This window comes from Bos indicus x Bos taurus, chromosome 9 (assembly GCF_003369695.1).
Source record: "Bos indicus x Bos taurus breed Angus x Brahman F1 hybrid chromosome 9, Bos_hybrid_MaternalHap_v2.0, whole genome shotgun sequence".
Classification (NCBI taxonomy): Eukaryota; Metazoa; Chordata; class Mammalia; order Artiodactyla; family Bovidae; genus Bos; species Bos indicus x Bos taurus.
Window position 1 is genome coordinate 42,697,451 of NC_040084.1, and position 20,839 is coordinate 42,718,289.

Below are 20,839 nucleotides of genomic sequence, written 5' to 3' on the forward strand. Positions count from 1 at the left end.
AGGCCAGGAAGAGGTGGGAGGAGCTGAGGTTTGCACCCTACCCCGCCTTCCCGGGATCACCTCCAGAGCCCCGCCCCTCGGGGCGTCCGGGCTGCGCCGCAAAGTAGGGAAAATTCTTTGCTGCAGAACAGCCCGCCTCCGTCTTTACGGCAAGTCGTATTTCACTCCTCTAATATGGCGTTCCCCATTTAGGCAGCGGCCGTGGTTTCTACCATAGATGGATGTGGGCAGTGCTGGGTTGAGGGTGTTATGTGTGTAACCCAGACTGCGGGATCTGCAGTTAAAGTTCGTTTCTGGTCACGACTCCAAAAACCCACCCTCTTGAGGGTCAAGAATCGCCGCTTTTTTCTAGTTCCCGCAAGTTCCTCATCTGTCCCTGGCTTGTTCCCCGCGCCACCTCCGGACACCCTCAAGTCCCTGAAACCCTCAGACTCAAACTATGAGCCTTCGGCAGCTGCTTTTGCGCTTGCCCCGTTATCTTGGGGCCTCGGGTCCCCTGCGTGGCCCCCTCGACACCATCTCTTCGGTGATCTCCTGTCGTGGTCAGTCCTCCAGGTCCCCGGCCCAGTGGAACCAAGTGGTGTCAGAGGCGGAGAAGATCGTGGGCTACCCCACGTCCTTCATGAGCCTCCGTTGCCTGCTGAGCGACGAGCTCTGCAACATCGCTATGCAGGTGCGGAAGCTGGTGGGGACTCAGCACCCTCTGCTTACCACAGTCAGGTGAGCTACACCTTCGCCCTGACACACTCTCACCCACTCTAGTCCTTTTTTCTGGCCGATACACTTTTCCTGCCTCTCTCAGACTGCCTGTTTATTTCTTTTTACTCCTTAATTTCCTCAGCCATCCTAGACATTCGGTGTTGTGTCTTAGTCCACTCACCTTAACATACTTTTATTAATATTTGCGATGCAAGAATGAGAACACGTGCGATTTTCGCATTTTTGCTTCATGGCTATTAAAGGTGAAGTTGCCTCGGTGATTTGTGGAAACATCGAGTAGGGATGTGGGTTTGAGTCACTTCCTAGAAATAGTCTTTTAAACGTGGGATAGTTTTATTTTCGGTTCTGCATTATTCAGGAAGTCACCTCTAGAAAGAATGGGTTGGGGGGAGATAGGCCAAAAGTTTGGCAGTCATTTGCAACTTTTGTCTCAGGCTTGAAGTAGGAATTTATCCAGTCAGTATTCATTTTCCCTTGGGATTTTTATCACTTTATGCTGGACTGCTACTGTGAAACCTGCTTTTAGGACTTTAAGGACCACAGCTTTGGGTTCCATTTTAAAAAACCCCACCTTTATATTAACAATTGCAAACACATAGAAAAGTTGCAGGAATAAAATTAATAACATACTTTAATTATATTCACCTATTATACACACACACACACACACACACACACTATTCATGTATATGTAAATAAAATATATATACATACACATGTTTTTCCTGAATCGTTTGTGGTACATTTCATATGTCATTCCTTTACCCCTAAGTACGTCATTGTGTATTTCTTAAGCATAGGAATATTCTTTACATAACTCTAGTACAATAAGCAACTTACTTGTCCCCTAGGGAACATTTGGCAATGTATGGAAATGTTACAACTGGGCTGTGCTGCTGGTGTTTAATAGGTAAGAGGCCAGAGATGCTGTTAAACACCCTGCAGTGCCCAGGGCAACTCCCTACCGTGAAGAATTAGGTACACTAAAATGTCAGTAGTACCATTGTGGAGAAATCTTGGACAAAATTATCATTTTTATTAAAGAAAAAGCACAAACTTTTGAAATAATTGGAGGTTCACATGCAGTTGAAAGAAATACTATAGAGAGGTCCAATGTATCCTTTGCAGTTTTGTCCCACAAGCAGGATGTTGACACTGATACATTTCCATCACTACAAGGATCTCTCATATTGCTCTTTTATAGCTACCCTTACTTCCCTTTCTCTTGCTTTAATTTTTTATGAGACATCTGCTATTTCTTTGTTACTATAAAAGTTACCAAATAGCAATACCAAATAGCAGTAGTAGAGAGATTTTATTTCTTGGGCATCATTCCCAGTTATCAGGAATGTCATTTTATGAGTAGGTTAAACTTGTTTTGAAGCTGAAATGTTAATTCTCCAGAGATTCTAGATGGTACACACTCAGAACACACGGCATGTATCTTTTAAAGCTTAATAGTGAGAGGAATGAGCTTACCACCCAGTTGAAGAAATATAACTTTTATCAATCCTGTTGAAGCTATCTCTGTTCACTGGTTTATCTCCCTGATCCCCACTGAACTGAATTTTGTGTTTATTTTTCCTTTTTAAAGTTGCATGAGTGTTTTCTTAAATAGTAATGTGTCTAATAATGCTCATTTTTAAAATTTACAAATATTGTAGTTTATTGCATGTAGTCCTTTGTGACTTGCTTTTTAAATTTGTCATTGTTTCTAAGATTTATCCCTGTTGTGTTAACTATACTTTGTTAGTTTTTCACTGATGTGTGAGATTCTACTGTGTAAATACCATAGTCTTCTTTTGATCAGCATTTGTGTTGTTTGCAGTTTGTGGTGTTATGAAAAGTACTGCTGTGAATATCCTGAACATGTCTTCTGGTGTACTTGTCTTGAGAGAATAAAGGCGGGTATACACATGGTCAGCTTTAGGAGATAATAACAAATTGTTTTCCAAAGTCGTTATACCAGTTTACATTCTTACTAGCAGTATCTGACAGAGAAGGCAATGGCACCCCACTCCGGTACTCTTGCCTGGAAAATCCCATGGATGGAGGAGCCTGGAAGGCTGCAGTCCATGGGGTCGCTGAGGGTCGGACCCGACTGAGTGACTTCTCTTTCACTTTTCACTTTCATGCATTGGAGAAGGAAATGGCAATCCACTCCAGTGTTCTTGCCTGGAGAATCCCAGGGATGGGGGAGCCTAGTGGGCTGCCGTCTATGGGGTCGCACAGAGTTGGACACGACTGAAGCGACTTAGCAGCAGCAGCAGCAGCAGTGTCTGAGTTCAAGTTACTCTGTGTTCTCACAATACATGAACCATGAAATGTCTTATTTTTTGCCAATCAAATAGTGGGTTTCTCTGTATGTGATGGGAATATGGTAGTGTTAGCAGTGGAGGATGTGGTAGTACAGTGAGCCCTCCAGATCTGTGAGTTCACAACCACACCCTGAACCAATTGTAGGTTCAATATTCAGTGGGGATGTTTCAGAAAGTCCCCCTGAAACAAAACTTGAGTTTGCTGTGCACCAGGAACTATTTTTATAGCACTAATATTGTATATACAACCATTTACATAGAATTGGCATTGTAAGTAATCTAGAGATGATTTAAAGTATAGGGGAAGATGTACCTTGGATTATACACAGATACTGTGAGGGACTTGAGAATCCTCAGATTTTGATATCCATGGGAGTTCCTGAATCTAATCCCCTTGGACTACATATTACATTGTGCATATGCATATTGTAGTGTCTATAATAAAGCATTGACATGAAAAGGGCAGAACTAGAAAAAGCCTTAGAAATGTGCATATTCTGAGAATTGCAGTTCATCTACTTGTCAGAGTATCAATTGGGGTCTTAGAGAAGACTCCTTCTGAGACCACCAGAGACACTCTAGATGAAAGCTTGTAAGACTAATGGCTCTGAAACTTTCCTGATTGTAGCCTCCCCTGCCTGCCTGTCCCTGATCTAATACAGTGAAAGAATTGGAGAAAGTTTCAGCGAAGCCATAGTAACATATGTGGATTACTTTATTTTGTAAGAAAAGGAGGAGTTAATCTGTATATAGTTTTGTTACATGTTTAAATTCTTTAAACAGTCTAAACTCACAGGCAGTCAGTGAACAAAAACCTTTTGGGGAGGTGATCCTGTATACACCTATTTCAGCAAAGAAGCAAGCATTTGATCCATAGGGTAGGCAGATTGTGGTTATTGTAAATTATAGCTAAAAACATGGATTAAGTAGCTATATTGTTTCACATGCTGCACCTTACTTTGTTGAAATCTTGTTGGCAAAGCATTGATAATTAAGACAGAGAGTATCTCAGTATGCTAGCCAAAGGACACAAAGACCCCATATAGTTAATATAGATAAGACCATAAAAAATTGGGTTTGGTAAATTCTTTTACTTAGTTCTGTTTTACATTTTGAGATTCCATTATTTACTTATATTGATATTCTGATCCCTTGGGTCATTTTACTTTTTGGGTAGATAAACACAGTGTATTAGGGATGAATCATATCTGATGGCCCTAAAATTTAGATGTACAGTGACATTTTTTGGCAAACAAGAGGAGAAAAGAAGGAAATCACCATAATTCATTATTCACTACCTTCTCTTTCTTTACCTAAGCTATCTCATCAATAAGAAGGGAAAGAGCCTAGAACTTACTTTTGTAACAGTTTAATTGAGAAGTGAGATTAAATTTAAAATCTTAAGATTTGGTGAGATAATGATCATATTGCTAACAATAGTGTAGCAATTAATTTTTTTACTCTTGTTCTTCTAGATGTTCTAGTATCTCTGTGTTGTAAGTTCCAATTAGATAAATAATCCTCAGTTCAATGTTTATTAAAGCTTGTGGAGGAGTATAAAGAACTCTATAACATGGACCATGTCCTTTGAGAATAGGCATCGTGTTGGACACAAGTATATTTACAGATATCTAACAGAAGGAGATAAATGACTTGTGACTAGTGAGTAGTAGAGATACATTAGCTATTACATTTAGAGATACTAAAGTGACCTGGCGAAAGATAAACACTGTATGATATTAATTATATATCGAATAAAAAAATAATCTAGTGAATATAACAGCAACAGCAACACCAACAACAAAAACAGATTCACAGATATAGAGAACAAACTAGTGGTTACTGGTAGGGAGAGGGAAGTGGGGAGGGGCCAGAAAGGAGTAGGGGATTAAGAGGTATAAACTACTGGGTATAAATTAAATGAGCTACAAGAATATATTGTATACCACTAGGAATATACCTAGTATTTTTATAATAATTATGAATAATTATGAATTATTTTTATAATAATTTAAAAATTATGATTCACTTTGTTGTACACCTGAAATGTATACCATTGTACATTAACTGTCCCTCAATAACAAACATAAAAAATAAAGTGGCCTAGAATAGTAGAGAATCTTTCATGAAGAAATTGGGGTGTGATGAGAATAGATGGATGAAAACTACATGTGTAGTCTTTTTAGGATGGTGGTAATTTATTACAGTTTTTTTCTTCTTGATTCTTTTCATTTTCCTTTCTTCTCCAGGCTGACATACTTCTTCTATAGGCATAGTGAGTGAGTGAGTGAAAGTCGATCATTCGTGTCCGACTCTGCAACCCCACAGACTATACAATCCATGGGATTCTTCAGGGAGGACCTTAAAAGCAACAATAAGCAGTGTGATAAAGTGAACAGTATTAATAGAGCTATAATAGCTAAAGCAATATTGAAGAAAATAAAAAGAAAATGGAAGGAGTCATTCTACCTAATGTTAAGTCTAAGATATATATATAACTTCATTGATTAACACACTGTGGTATTGGCAGAGGAATAGATAGATCATTGAAATAGAATAGGAAACTCAGAAATAGATCAACACAAATACACCCAAGTTGATTTTTGACAAAGATGCAAAAGCAGTTTGATGGAGGGAGAATAGTCTTTTCAATAAATGGTGCTGGAACAATTTGGACATTATATAGGCAAGAAAGTAAACCTTGACCTAAACTTCACACCATGTTAAAAAAAAAAAGAATCTACGTTAAATGGAATTAAATGTGAAATGTAAAACTATCAAATAAAACTTAAGAAAACATAGGAGGGGATATTTGGAATGTGGACTCGGTAAACAGTTTTTAGATGTGAAACAAAAAATGCAGTTCATTAAAGAAAAAAAGATCAATGATTGGATTTCATCAAAATTGAAAACTTTGTTCTGTGGAAAGACCTTGTTAATAGGTTCAAAAGATTAGCCACAGGGAGAAAACATCTGTAAATCACTTACCTGAAGGACTTGCATCCAGAATATATAAAGATCACTCTGAACTCAGTGGTAAGAAAACAGTTAGAAAATGGGCACAAAGCCTATAAAAACAGAAAATGAGTATATGAAAAGTTGTTGAACAATATTAGCCATTAGAAAAATGTGTGTTAAAACCATGATGAGATACCATTGCATACCTATTAGAATGACTAAAATAAAAAATACAATATGAAATCTTGGTGAAGATGCAGAGAAACTAGATTTCTCATACATTGCTGATTGTCATTGTTGTTTAGTCATTCAGTTCAGTCACTAAGTCGTGTCCAACTCTTTTTGACCTCTTTGTAGCACGCCAGGCTTCCCAGTCCATCACCAACTCCAGGAGCTTGCTCAAACTCACGTCCATTGAGTTGGTGATGCCATCCAACCATCTCATCCTCTGTTTCCTTCTCTTCCGTCCTTCAGTCTTTCCCAGCATCAGGGTCTTTTCTGATGAGTCAGATCATTGCGTCAGGTGGCCAAACTATTGGCGTTTCAGCTTCAGCATCAGTCCTTCCAACGAATATTCAGGACTGATTTCCTTTAGGATTGACTCGTTGGACCTCCTTGCTGTCCACAGGACTCTCAAGAGTCTCCTCCAACACCACAGTTCAAAAGCATCAATTCTTTGGCGCTTAGCTTTCTTTATAGTCCAACTCTCATATCCATACATGACTACTGGAAAAACCATAGCTTTGATTAGACGGACCTTTGTTGGCAACATAATGTCTCTGCTTTTTAATATGCTGTCTAGGTTGGTCATAACTTTTCTTCCAAGGAGCAAACATCTTTTAATTCCGTGGCTGCAGTCACCGTCTGCAGTGATTTTGGAGCCCAAAAAAGTAAAGTCTGTCACTGTTTTCACTGTTTCCCCATCTATTTGCCATGAAGTGATGGGACCAGATGCCATGATATTAGTTTTTTGAATGTTGAGCTTTAAGCCAATTTTTTCACTCTCCTCTTTCACTTTCATCCAGAGGCTCTTTAGTTCGTCTTCACTTTCTGCCGTAAGGGTGGTGTCATCTGCATATGTGAGGTTATTGATATTTTTCCCGGCAATCTTGATTCCAGCTTGTGCTTCATCCAGCCCAGCAGTTCGCATAATGTACTCTGCATGTAAGTTAAATAAGCAGGGTGACAGTATACAGCCTTGATGTACTCCTTTGCCAATTTGGAACCAGTCTGTTGTTCCATGTCCAGTTCTAACTGTTGCTTCTTGACCTGCATACAGATTTCTCAGGAGGCAGGTCAGATGGTCTGGAATTCCCATCTCTTGAAGAATTTTCCACAGTTTGTTGTGATCCAAAGGCAAGTGCAAGTCAAAGCGTTTGGCGTAGTCAGTAAAGCAGAAATAGATGTTTTTCTGGAACTTGCTTGCTTTTTCAATGATCCAACGGATGTTGGCAATTTGATCTCTGGTTCCTCTGCATTTTCTAAATCCAGCTTGAACATCTGGAAGTTCTTGGTTCACGTACTGTTGAAGCCTGACTTGGAGAATTTTGAGCTAACGTGTGAGATGAGTGCAATTGTGTGATAGTTTGAACATTGTTTGGCATTACCTTTCTTTGGGATTGGAATGAAAACTGACCTTTTCCAGTGCTGTGGCCACTGCTGAGTTTTCCAAATTTGCTGGCATATTGAATGCAGCACTTTAACAGCATCATCTTTTAGGACTTGAAATAGCTCAGCTGAAATAGTTGAAATAGAAACTTGAAATAGTTTAGTCGCTCAGTCATGTCCAGGTCTTTGCGACCCCATGGACTGCAGCATGCCAGGCTTCCCTGTCCTTCATCATCTCCTGGAGTTTGCTCAAACTCATGTTGAGTCAGTGATACCATCCAACCATCTCATCCTCTGTCACCCCCTTCTCCTCCTGCCTTCAGTCTTTTGCATCATCAGAGTGAAAAGTGAAAGTCAGTCAGTTGTGTCTGACTCTTTGTGACCCATGGACTATATAGGCCATGGAATTCTCTAGGCCAGAATACTGAAGTGGATCAAACCCAGGCCTCCGGCATTGCAGGTGGATTCTTTACCAGCTGAGTCACAAGGGAAGCCAAAAATACTGCAGTGGGTAGCCTATCCCTTCTCCAGCAAATCTTCCCGACCCAGGAATTGAACCAGGATCTCCTGCATTGCAGGCAGATTCTTTACCAAATGAGCTATCAGGGAAGCCTTTTCCAGCATCAGGGTCTTTTCCAGTGAGTCAATTCTTCACATCAGGTGGCCAAAGTATTGGAGCTTCAGCTTCAGCATTGGTCCTTCCAGTGAATATTCAAGGTTGATTTCCTTTAGGATTGACTGGTTTGATCTCCTTGCAGTCCAAGGGACTCTCAAGAGTCTTCTGTAGCACCATAGTTTGAACATTGCTGATGGGAATGTAAAAATGTTACAGCCACTCTGGAATACCTGACCTGCTTCTTGAGAAACCTGTATTTAGGTCAGGAAGCAACAATTAGAACTGGACACGGAACAACAGACTGGTTCCAAATAGGAAAAGGAGTACATCAAGGCTGTATACTGTCACCCTGCTTATTTAACTTCTATGCAGAGTACATCATGAGAAACGCTGGGCTATAAGAAGCACAAGCTGGAATCAAGATTGCCGGGAGAAAGAACAATAACCTCAGATATGCAGATGACACCACCCTTACGGCAGAAAGTGAAGAAGAACTAAAGAGCCTCTTGATGAAAGTGAAAGAGTAGAGTGAAAAAATTAACTTAAAGCTCAACATTCAAAAAACTAATATCATGGCATCTGGTCCCATCACTTCATGGCATATAGATGGGCAAACAGTGAAAACAGTCGCTGATTTTATTTTTTGGGGGTCCAAAATATCTGCAGATGGTGATTGCAGCCATGAAATTAAAAGATGCTTACTCCTTGGAAGGAAAGTTATGACCAACCTAGAGAGCATATTTAAAAAGCAGAGACATTACATTGCCAACAAAGGTCCATCTAGTCAAGGCTATGGTTTGTCCAGTAGTGATGTATGTATGTGAGATTCGGACTATAAAGAAAGCTGAGCACTGAGGAATTGATGCTTTTGAACTGCGGTGTTGGAGAAGACCCTTGAGAGTCCCTTGGACTGCAAGGAGATCCAACCAGTCTATCCTAAAGGAGATCAATCCTGGGCGTTCATTGGAAGGACTGATATTGAAGCTGAAACCAATACTTTGGCCAACTGATGTGGAGAGCTGACTCATTTGAAAAGACCCTGATGCTGAGAGAGATTGAGGGCAGGAGTAGAAGGGGACGACAGAGGATGAGGTGGTTGGATGGCATCACCAACTCAACGGACGTGAGTTTGGGTAAACTTCCAGAGTGGGTGATGGAGAGGGAGGTCTGGCATGCTGTGGTTCATGGGGTCACAAAGAGTCGGACATGACTGAGTGACTGGACTGAACTGACTCTGGAATACAGTGTGGCAGTTTTTTATTAAATTAAACATACACATAACATAGAACCCAGCAATCACACTTGAGCATTTATTCCAGAGAAATAAAAACTCATATCAAAACCTATACAGGAATGGTTATAGCAACCTTATTTGTGACAGCTAAGAACTGGAAACAACTCATACCTCACTGAATGGTGAAATGCTGAACAAACTGTGGTGCATCCATACAGTGGAATAGTTTTTGTTTAGTTGCTAAGTTGTTTCCAACTCTTTGTGACCCCATGGACTGTAGCCCTCCAGACTCCTCTGTTCATGAGATTTCCCAGGTAAGAATACTGGTTAGGTTGCAGTTTCCTTCTCCAGAGAATCTTCCTGACCCAGAGATGGAACCCGGGTCTCCTGCATTGCAGGTGGATTTTTTTAACCACTGAGCCACCTGGGAAGCCCTAAAACTCTATATGGTGGTGGTGTTCAGTTGCTAGATCACATCCAGCTCTTTGTGACCCCATGATCTGCAGCATACCAGTCTCCTCTGTCCTTTACCATCTTCCAGAGTTTGCCCAAATTCAGCGTCCATTGAGTTGATGATGCTATCTAACCATCTCATCCTTTGCCACCCTCTCCTCCTTTTGCCTTCAGTCTTTCCCATCATCAGGGTCTTTTCCAGTGAGTAGGCTCTTTTCATCAGGTGGTGGAAGTATGTTATTTTTTTATTTTGTTTTATTTATTTATTTTTGGCTGCACAGGATCTTTGTTGCTGTTGTAGGCTTTTTCTAGTTGTGTTGTGCAGAGTCTACTCTAGTTGCAGTTAGCACATAGGCTTCTCATTGCGGTGGCTTCTCCTTTTGTAGAACACATGCTCTAGGGTGTGCAGGTTTCAGTAGTTGTGGTGCATGGCTCAGTGGTTGTGGCTCACAGGCTTAGTGGAATCTTTCTGTACCATGGATTGAACCCATGTTCCCTACATTGGCAGGCAGATTCTTTACCACTGGACTACCAGAAAAGTCCCAGTGTTAATTTTTAGTTTTGGTATTATCCTACAGTTGTGTATTGAAGGAAGCTGGGTCAAAGATACATAAGGACTTTATATCCACAAGTTCCACATATACATGGATTCAGCCAACCATGGATCAAGAATATTTTGGGGAAAAAATTCCAGAAATTTCCAGAAAACAAAACTTGAATTTGCTAAGCCAGGCAACTTTTGATATAACATACATTGTATCTACTACTATTTGCATAATATTTACATGGTATTAGGTATTGTAAGTAATCTGGAGATGATTTAATGTAAACTAGAGGATGTGCATAGGTTATATGTAACTACTACACCATTTTATAGCAACACAAATTTTGGGGTCGTGTAACCAATCCCTCTCTGGATACCTAGTGAAGACTGTACTATTTTTATGTCTTTCTGTGAGTCTGTAATTATTTTGTTATGTTGAAAAGCTAAAGAAAAAAAAAATCACCTCTAACAGAGAGAATGAATGGATGGATGGATGGACGAACAAATGAACAAACAGTAAGTAACCTGCAGGACAGGAAGCTTACATGTATGTTTTAGTTTCATCTCTGTCAGTAGGTGTCAACAGTGTGACCTTAAGTAAGTTATTCTATCTCTGGGCTTTAATTTCCTAAGTAATGAAATAAGAAGTTTGACTAAATGATTTCCAAAGGTGTTGCCAATTCTGCCTAGTAGAAATTGGTATTGTAACTGAGCATGGTAGCTAAGGGAGCTGTTGTCACTTCTCAGACAGGTAATGATGAGTAGATTGAATGCAGTATATAATACAAATTTATCATCCTTTTCCTACTGTTTAAAAATCCTGAAAAGTCAGGGAAAAAAACATTTTCTTGGAAAGAATGAAATACTTAGGAATATATCTACCTAAAGAAACTAAAGACCTATATATAGAAAACTATAAAACACTGGTGAAAGAAATCAAAGAGGACACTAATGGAGAAATATACCATGTTCATGGATCGGAAGAATCAATATAGTGAAAATGAGTATACTACCCAAGGCAATCTATAGATACAATGCAATCCCTATCAAGCTACCAATGGTATTTTTCACAGAGCTAGAACAAATAATTTCACAATTTGTATGGAATACAAAAAACCTCGAATAGCCAAAGCAATCTTGAGAAAGAAGAATGGAACTGGAGGAATCAACCTGCCTGACTTCAGGCTCTACTACAAAGCCACAGTCATCAAGACAGTATGACAGAGACAGAAATATAGATCAATGGAACAAAATAGAAAGCCCAGAGATAAACCCATGCACCTACGGACACCTTATCTTTGACAAACGAGGCAAGAATATACAATGGAGAAAAGACAATCTCTTTAACAAGTGGTGCTGGGAAAACTGGTCAACCACTTGTAAAAGAATGAAACTAGAACACTTTCTAACACTATACACAAAAATTAACTCAAAATGGATTAAAGATCTAAACGTAAGACCAGAAACTATAAAACTCCTAGAGGAAAACATAGGCAAAACACTCTCTGACATACATCACAGCAGGATCCTCTATGACCCACCTCCCAGAATGTTGGAAATAAAAGCAAAAATAAACACATGGGATCTAATTAAAATTAAAAGCTTTTGCACAACAAAAGAAATTATAAGCAAGGTGAAAAGACTGCCTTCAGAATGGGAGAAAATAATAGCAAATGAAGCAACTGACAAACAACTAATCTTAAAAATATACAAGCAACTCCTACAGCTCAATTCCAGAAAAATAAACAACCCAATCCAAAAATGGGCCAAAAAACTAAATAGACATTTCTCCAAAGAAGACATACAGATGGCTAACAAACACATGAAAAGATGCTCAACATCACTCATTATCAGAGAAATGCAAATAAACACCACAATGAGGTACCATTACACGCCAGTCAGAATGGCTGCGATCCAAAAGTCTACAAGCAATAAATGCTGGAGAGGATGTGGAGAAAAGGGAACCCTCTTACACTGTTGGTGGGAATGCAAACTAGTACAGGCACTATGGAGAACAGTGTGGAGATTCCTTAAAAAACTGGAAATAGAACTGCCATACGACCCAGCAATCCCACTGCTGGGCATACACACTGAGGAAACCAGAATTGAAAGAGACACGTGTACCCCAATGTTCATCGCAGCACTGTTTATAATAGCCAGGACATGGAAACAACCTAGATGTCCATCAGCAGATGAATGGATAAGAAAGCTGTGGTACATATACACAATGGACTATTACTTAGCCATTAAAAAGAATACATTTGAATCAGTTCTAATGAAGTGGATGAAACTGGAGCCGATTATACAGAGTGAAGTAACCCAGAAAGAAAAACACCAATACAGTATACTAACGCATGTATATGGAATTTAGAAAGAAGGTAACAATAACCCTGTATGCGAGACAGCAAAAGAGACACAGATGTATAGAACAGTCTTTTGGACTCTGTGGGAGAGGGAGGGGGGAGATGATTTGGGAGAATGGCATTGAAACATGTATAATATCAAATAAGAAACAAATCACCAGTTCAGGTTCTATGCGGGATACAGGAAGCTTGGGGCTGGTGCACTGGGATGACCCAGAGGGATGGTATGGGGAGGGAGGTGGGAGGGGGTCCAGGATTGGGAACACGTGTACACCCGTTGCGGATTCATGTTGATGTATGGCAAAACCAATACAATATTGTAAATTCAGTTTATTCAGTTGCTCAGTCGTGTCCGACTCTTTGCGACCCCATGAATTGCAGCACGCCAGGCCTCCTGTCCATCACCAACTCCCGGAGTTCACTCAGACTCACGTTCATCGAGTCAATGATGCCATCCAGCCATCTCATCCTCTGTCGTCCCCTTCTCCTCCTGCCCCCAATCCCTCCCAGCATCAGAGTCTTTTCCAATGAGTCATCTCTTCGCATGAGGTGACCAAAGTACTGGAGTTTCAGCTTTAGCATCATTCCTTCCAAAGAAATCCCAGGGCTGATCTCCTTCAGAATGGACTGGTTGGATCTCCTTGCAGTCCAAGGGACTCTCGAGAGTCTTCTCCAACACCACAGTTTAGAAGCATCAATTCTTTAGTGCTCAGCTTTCTTCACAGTCCAACTCTCACATCCATACATGACGACAGGAAAAACCATAGCCTTGACTAGACGGACCTTTGTTGGCAGAGTAATATCTTTGCTTTTCAATATACTATCTAGGTTGGTCATAACTTTCCTTCCAAGGAGTAAGCGTCTTTTAATTTCATAGCTGCAGTCACCATCTGCAGTGATTTTGGAGCCCAAAAAAATAAAGTCTGACACTGTTTCCACTGTTTCTCCATCTATTTGCCATGAAGTGATGGGACCAGATGCCATGATCTTAGTTTTCTGAATGTTGAGCTTTAAGCCAACTTTTTCACTCTCCACTTACTTTCATCAAGAGGCTTTTGAGTTCCTCTTCGCTTTCTGCCATAAGGGTGGTGTCATCTGCTTATCTGAGGTTATTGATATTTCTCCCGGCAATCTTGATTCCAGCTTGTGTTTCTTCCAGCCCAGCGTTTCTCATAATGTACTCTGCATAGAAGTTAAATAAGCAGGGTGACAATATACAGCCTTGACGTACTCCTTTTCCTATTTGGAACCAGTCTGTTGTTCCATGTCCAGTTCTAACTATAGCTTCCTGACCTGCATATAGGTTTCTCAAGAGGCAGGTCAGGTGGTCTGGTATTCCCATCTCTTTCAGAATTTTCCAGTTTATTGTGATCCACACAGTCAAAGGCTTTGGCATAGTCAATAAAGCAGAAGTAGATGTTTTTCTGGAACTCTCTTGCTTTTTTGATGATCCAGCGGATTGTTGGTAATTTGATCTCTGGTTCCTCTGCCTTTTCTAAAAGTAGCTTGTACATCTGGAAGTTCACGGTTGACATGTTGCTGAAGCCTGGCTTGGAGAATTTTGAGCATTACTTTACTAGCATGTGAGATGAGTGTAACTGTGCAGTAGTTTGAGCGTTCTTTGGCATTGCCCTTCTTTGGGATTGGAATGAAAACTGACCTTTTCCAGTCCTGTGGCCACTGCTGAGTTTTCCAAATTTGCTGGTATATTGAGTGCAGCAGTTTCACAGCATCATCTTTCAGGATTTGAAATAGCTCAACTGGAATTCCATCACCTCCACTAGCTTTGTTCGTAGTGATGCTTTCTAAGGCCCACTGGACTTCACATTCCAGGATGTCTGGCTCTAGATGAGTGATTACACCATTGTGATTATCTGGGTCGTGAAGATCTTTTTTGTACCGTTCTTCTGTGTATTCTTGCTACCTCTTCTTAATATCTTCTGCTTCTGTTAGGTCCATACCATTTCTGTCCTTTATCAAGCCCATCTTTGCATGAAATGTTCCCTTGGTATCTCTGATTTTCTTGAAGAGATCTCTAGTCTTTCCCACTCTGTTATTTTCCTCTATTTCTTTGCATTGATCGCTGAGGAAGGCTTTCTTATCTCTCCTTGCTATTCTTTGGAACTCTGTATTCAGATGCTTATATCTTTCCTTTTCTCCTTTGCTTTTCACTTCTCTTCTCTTCACAGCTATTTGTAAGGCCTCCCCAGACAGCCATTTTGCTTTTTTGCATTTCTTTTCCATGGGGATGGTTTTGATCCCTGTCTCCTGTACAATGTCACGAACCTCCGTCCGTAGTTCATCAGGCACTCTATCAGATCTAGGCCCTTAAATCTATTTCTCACTTCCACTGTATAATCATAAGGGATTTGATTTAGGTCATACCTGAATGGTCTAGTGGTTTTCCCTACTTTCTTCAATTTAAGTCTGAATTTGGCAATAAGGAGTTCATGATCTGAGCCACAGTCAGCTCCTGGTCTTGTTTTTGCTGACTATATAGAGCTTCTCCATCTTTGGCTGCAAAGAATATAATCAATCTGATTTCGGTGTTGAGCATCTGGTGATGTCCATGTGTAGAGTCTTCTCTTGTTGTTGGAAGAGGGTGTTTGCTATGACTAGTGCATTCTCTTGGCAAAACTCTATTAGTCTTTGCCCTGCTTCATTCCGTATTCCAAGGCCAAATTTGCCTTTTACTTCATGTGTTTCTTGACTTCCTACTTTTGCATTCCAGTCCCCTATAATGGAAAGGACATCTTTTTTGGGTGTAAATTAAGTAGCCTCTAATTAAAATAAATTTAAATTAAAAAGAAAAAGAGTAGTTACATAAAAAAAAAATGTTTTCTTAGACTCATAAATCTGACCTGAACTGAGGTGAGATCATTCATAGTCGTTCTGTATCCAAGTTAATGCGAATATTCTTGCATTTTGCTACAGAAATATAAATTTGTTTGCTTCCAGGCTGCTGCCACAGATTATTCTGGAGTGCTAGATGAATTGCACCTTTCTAAACTCAGAAAAATGTTGAATTTTGAAAGACATTCAGTTTCAGGGACTTTGGATGAGATTGTGGACCTGTCCAAGCCAGACAGAGGTATGCAGGGTGGAGGAGAAGTCCACGTATGTGTGTGGATGAGTCACGTGGGAGAGGCTGAAGGTCATGACGGTGTATCAGTCTCCATCTTCCAGTACCGCCTGCACCCCATGGTCATTGCCATCTTGCTGTTGTTGTTGCTTAGTCGCCCAGTCATGTCCAACTCTTTTGCGACCCCATGGATTGGGATTATCTGGGCTAGAATACTGGAGTGGGTTGTCATTTCTTTTCTCCATGGGGTCTTCCCAACCCAGGGATCAAACCCATATCTCTTGCATGGCAGGCAGATTCTTTACCGCTGAACCCACCATTTAATACAAGGAATTAAATGTAATTATCCATTTGTGCAAAATATACATTTTTATATATTTATTTAAAATTTTTAAGTGTTTATTTAATTTTTGGCTGTGCTGGGTCTTCATTGCTCACAGGTTTTTCTCTAGCTGTGGTGAGCAGGGGCTATTCTGTAGTTGCAGTGCATGGACTTCTGATTGCAGTGGCTTCTCTTGTCGCATAGCATGGGCTCTAGGTCACGTGTGCTCAGCAGTAGTGGCTCCTGGGCTCTGGGGCACGGGCTCAGTAGTTGTGGCGCACGAGCTTAGTTGCTCCAAGGCATGAGGGATCTTCCCTGATCAGGGATCGAACCCAGGTCTACTGCATTGGCAGTTGGATTCTTTACCACTGAGCCATTGGGGAAACCCTATATTTTTATTTTTAATCATTTAAATTTGTATAAATCGTATTATTTTTGAGTATTTCTAGCTTTTATGAATTCACTGCATGTGCTGTCTGTTGTCAAGAACTTAAAGCTTTTAATAGGAGAGGGCGATGGCACCCCATTCCAGTACTTTTGCCTGGAAAATCCTATGGATGCAGGAGCCTGGTGGGCTGCAGTCCATGAGGTTGCGAAGAGTCGGACACAACCGAGCGACTTCACTTTCACTTTTCACTTTCATGCATTGGAGAAGGAAATGACAACCCACTCCAGTGTTCTTGCCTGGAGAATCCCAGGGACGGGGGAGCCTGGTGGGCTGCCGTCTCTGGGGTCACACAGAGTTGGACACGACTGAAGCGACTTAGCAGCAGCAGCTTTTAGGAATTCGCTGCATGTGCTATGTATCGTCAAGAACTTTTAATAAACATGGAGGACACTTAATTGTTTGAAAGGTAATGAATAATACTTTTTTTCATGTAGAATTGATTACATTTTTGTTGTTTAACATAACTGATTCCATTGTGCAATATGGCTGTTTTCATTGATTACTCTTGACAGATTTGACTCTTAGGATAAAATTTTTGTTTAAATGTTTTGTCTTTTTACTGTTGCCTTGAGAAAACTGTGATCTCTATTTCAGGTTTAGATAGATGGGATCAATTTGGTATGCCTCTATTGGAGACAAATTATGACATTTAATCCCTCTCTTAGAGGGTGTTGATACCTTGGTAGAGACTTTTTGTTCCTGATTTTACTGCAGTTTCTTACTACTTAAAAAACCTTATTAGTCTTTTCTGCATGGTAAAATTCTTCAGAGCTCTTTGAATTTATTATTGGATATTTAATTTTAGTCTCTTCCATGTTTATGAAAGACCCTTTCTAGACTCAGTTCTGTAATTACTGTACTGAAAGCCTACCTTACTTATGAAGGACTTTTTCTTGGATGACTTGGAGAAAATTATAAATTTTAATTCATTCCACAAATATTTGAGGTGCTCTCGGCATGGATGTACAAACAAGAATAAGACATAGTTGCTGCCCTTCAGGAATTCATGAGAGGCAGTATAGTGAGCACGAGCTCTGAAATCAGACTATCCTGACTCTGCCCCTACCAAGGTATGGATCTCAGGAGATTTGCTTAACCTCTCTATGCCTTAGTTTCTTCATTTGTAAAATGAGGATAATAATGGTACATATTAATATGTCTTAGGGTTTTATGAAGAGTAAATGGGCAAATATAGAAGAGTACCTGGAACATAAAAAGTAGTCACAATTTAGCAGTTATCCTTATTATTAGAAAGTTTTTTTAGTTGGGAGGCATGCAGATAGAGGATATTGAGATAAATTCTGTAGTATGTATGAGCAATATGCAGAGGGGGGAAAAAAATCTCTAGAGAAAACTGAAGACTTCCAAAGTTGAGGTGACATATGAATTGGGACATGTTGGATGAGAAGGAAATGACTAAGGCTGGAAAAAATAAGACAAGAGAAGTTGCCTAGCAAAGTGTAGGGAAGTAGTAGTTAGGTGTACCCTGAACATGGGATGGATGAGGCAAAAAGAATAGACTGGAAATGTCTGCTTCTTCTAAGATAGGATAACATGCTGCAAACAGGTCGGAAACTGGATTAAAAATATGAACAACCATATTCTGCTTAGGGTACAAGGAGCACAGGCTTGTGATCCCTCTGAGTGAGAAAACAAATGAGGTGAGAGCTATGATCACTGAAACTTTCTGCTGAGAGGTACATTCCAAACAGCAGCACAGAGAGAGGAAACTCTAGCAGAGGATGCTGACACTGCTGAATTGAAGAGATGGATCAGATTTGGGGGAGGCTGAGGCAGCTGGAAATGTGGGACAGAATGCAGAAGAGGAGAGAGCATGCACAGAAGGGCTCCAGAAATCTCAGGTGCCCACTTGAGTCTGTTGCTGAAAACTAAGCAGCACACACAGGAGGAAGCTCGCTGAGGCAGGAGCGCTGTAAAGCTGCATAACTCTCAGAGTTCTTGGGGAACCGGGAGACATGCAAGTTGACTGGACAGTGTGGAAAGGACTCTTGGATCAGCTGGACACTCTAGAGAACCCAGAACAATTATGCCTTAGTAATGGGACAAGAAGTATTCTTAATGCCTACTAATTAATGTTAGCTCAGAGCTAGTAGGTAAAAATCCTCAAGAGGATTGGGTATTTCCCTTTTGCCAACTCACCATTATCTGGTTAATGGACAGAGATGCATTTGGGAAAAATAATCTTCCAGAAGGGATTTGGCCTCTTATCCAAGAACCGAGGGTCTTAGATTTGACTGAGAGGCCAGGACTGTCTATAGTAGTGCCTCAGATAGGTCTCTGTTCACTAGACCTGGAGTTATTTGTTTTTGATTATTTAAATCAAAACAGATCTTAGTGGGATGGCTGTTGGTTTGAATTCTTGGGTCTGATCAATTAAATATAGACAGGGATTTCTGCCTATCACAACAAAACCTGAGAAATACCTAGTATTCCCAATATCCACCTTGCTGCCTCTAAGAGTCACCATGCCCCCTTTGCTTCTGGCAGTTAACTGCTTCCACTAGATCCAGCCTTCCCTGGGCTACTACCATCACTTTCTGAGTTCAGGGAGTCCATTTCATTTGTAGTCTCTCCCACCTAAATCCTTAGCCCTTTCTAGAAGCCACTAAAGTGATTAGTAATGGTTGTGGGATACCCTTCACTAATCTTTTTCTTGTGTCAAAAGTGAAGATGTTACTGAATTGCAAGTCCGTGTGCCTGATGCACAGTGAAGCGAATCAATACTAAAACATTAGCGTTTGGAACAGAGAAAGGTTTATCACAGGTTCATAGAGAGAGGTGATGGGTGTCTCATGCCCTAAGAACCCCAAAGTTAGTGAAAGCTTTCAGCAAGTCCCTTTAAAAGCAAAAGGTGAGAGATAGGCCTGGTTAGTTGTTGCAGACTTGGTGCCAGATCCTTTGCTCTTGAGGTCAGGTAACGATGTTGCCTTGAAATCTCTACCAAACGAATGTTATTCTCTGTCTCGATAAAAAAGGGCAAGGTCCAAGGCACAACTTTCATTCTCTAAGGTCCCAGTCCTGGCTAAGAGGAGTAGATCTCAGTTGGCAGCTCTCGCAGGGCCAAGTCCCCAGACACCACCCATCCATGACCGGGCTCCCACACCTTGCCCAGCTGTCATCTCTAAGGGAGCCAGGCACCCAACCCCACTGGCCTCAGTCTCCTCAGGCTGCCCAAGTCGGGGAGACCAGGTCTCACAGCCTGCAACCCAAGCAAATGATCACTGCTGTTACGTCTCAGAGACAGGGATGGGGGAGAGGTTCACTGTTGGCTCAAGGCCTGGGCCAAGACATTCAAGGGCCTTAATTAGGGCTCTGGACCCTGCAGGATGTAGTCCCCAATCTGTTCCCTGGGTCCTCCAGCTCACCCACTGGCCCAAGGTTGGGTGAGCTGGAGGGCTTCCAGGAGAAGGCCTAAATCTGCCTCTTACCTCACTCTCTACCTGATGACTGTTACACCACTGACTGTTGGCTGAATCACTTCTTTAATAGTCCCTCATTGACAGTTACTTGTGGGCAGGGTCCACTGTGGCACTGACCAGTAGCTGAGCAGGACAACCAACAGTTGCTCATGGACAGTTGGTTGCTTGTGGGCAGGGCCCTGAGGACCAATGGCTGAGCAAGACCTGTTGCCTAGTAATGGGGTGTGGAGTAATGAGGCACAGCAATGGGTGCCTGCTAAGGGCTGGGCTTATCCTGCTCTTTTACAGAGTCTTCTGGGCCCAGTTATATGAATATGAATATGTTAATGAATAAAAGTTTTGTATAGTTTGAATAAAGAATAGTGGTGAGAGGATAGCATCTTTCCCATGCATGCGTGCTAAGTCACTTCAGACGTGTCCAACTCTTTGCAACCCTATGGGCTGTAGCCTCTCAGGCTGCTCTGTCCATGAGATTCTCCAGGCAAAAATACTGGAGTGTGTTGCCATTTCTTCCTCCAGGGGATCTTCCCAACCCAGGGATTGAACCCACATCTCTTACATCTCCTGCATTGACAGGCAGGTTCATTACCACTAGCACCACTTGGGAAGCCTATCTTTCCCATGGGATTTACTTATTTCAAGATCCACCCCATACGGTCAGAACCATTTTCATACTGGTCTTACATCTCCTGCATTGACAGGCAGGTTCTTTACCACTAGCACCACTTGGGAA

At 41.1% G+C, this 20,839-nt stretch overlaps 1 protein-coding gene across 4 annotated transcripts in view; it reads left to right on the top strand.

Moving 5' to 3' along the window:
- The first annotated feature begins 152 nt into the window (after nt 1-152).
- Nucleotides 153-20,839, top strand: part of PDSS2 (decaprenyl diphosphate synthase subunit 2) — a 285,071-nt gene continuing 264,384 nt past the window's right edge. For 2 of the 4 annotated variants that reach the window (XM_027551287.1, XM_027551288.1), the window contains exon 1: nt 153-720. In XM_027551287.1, the coding sequence (XP_027407088.1) occupies nt 440-720 (281 nt within the window). In that variant the 5' untranslated portion in view covers nt 153-439. The remainder of the gene's footprint in view (nt 721-20,839) is intronic. The other 2 variants (XM_027551285.1, XM_027551286.1) reach the window with 1 other exon arrangement.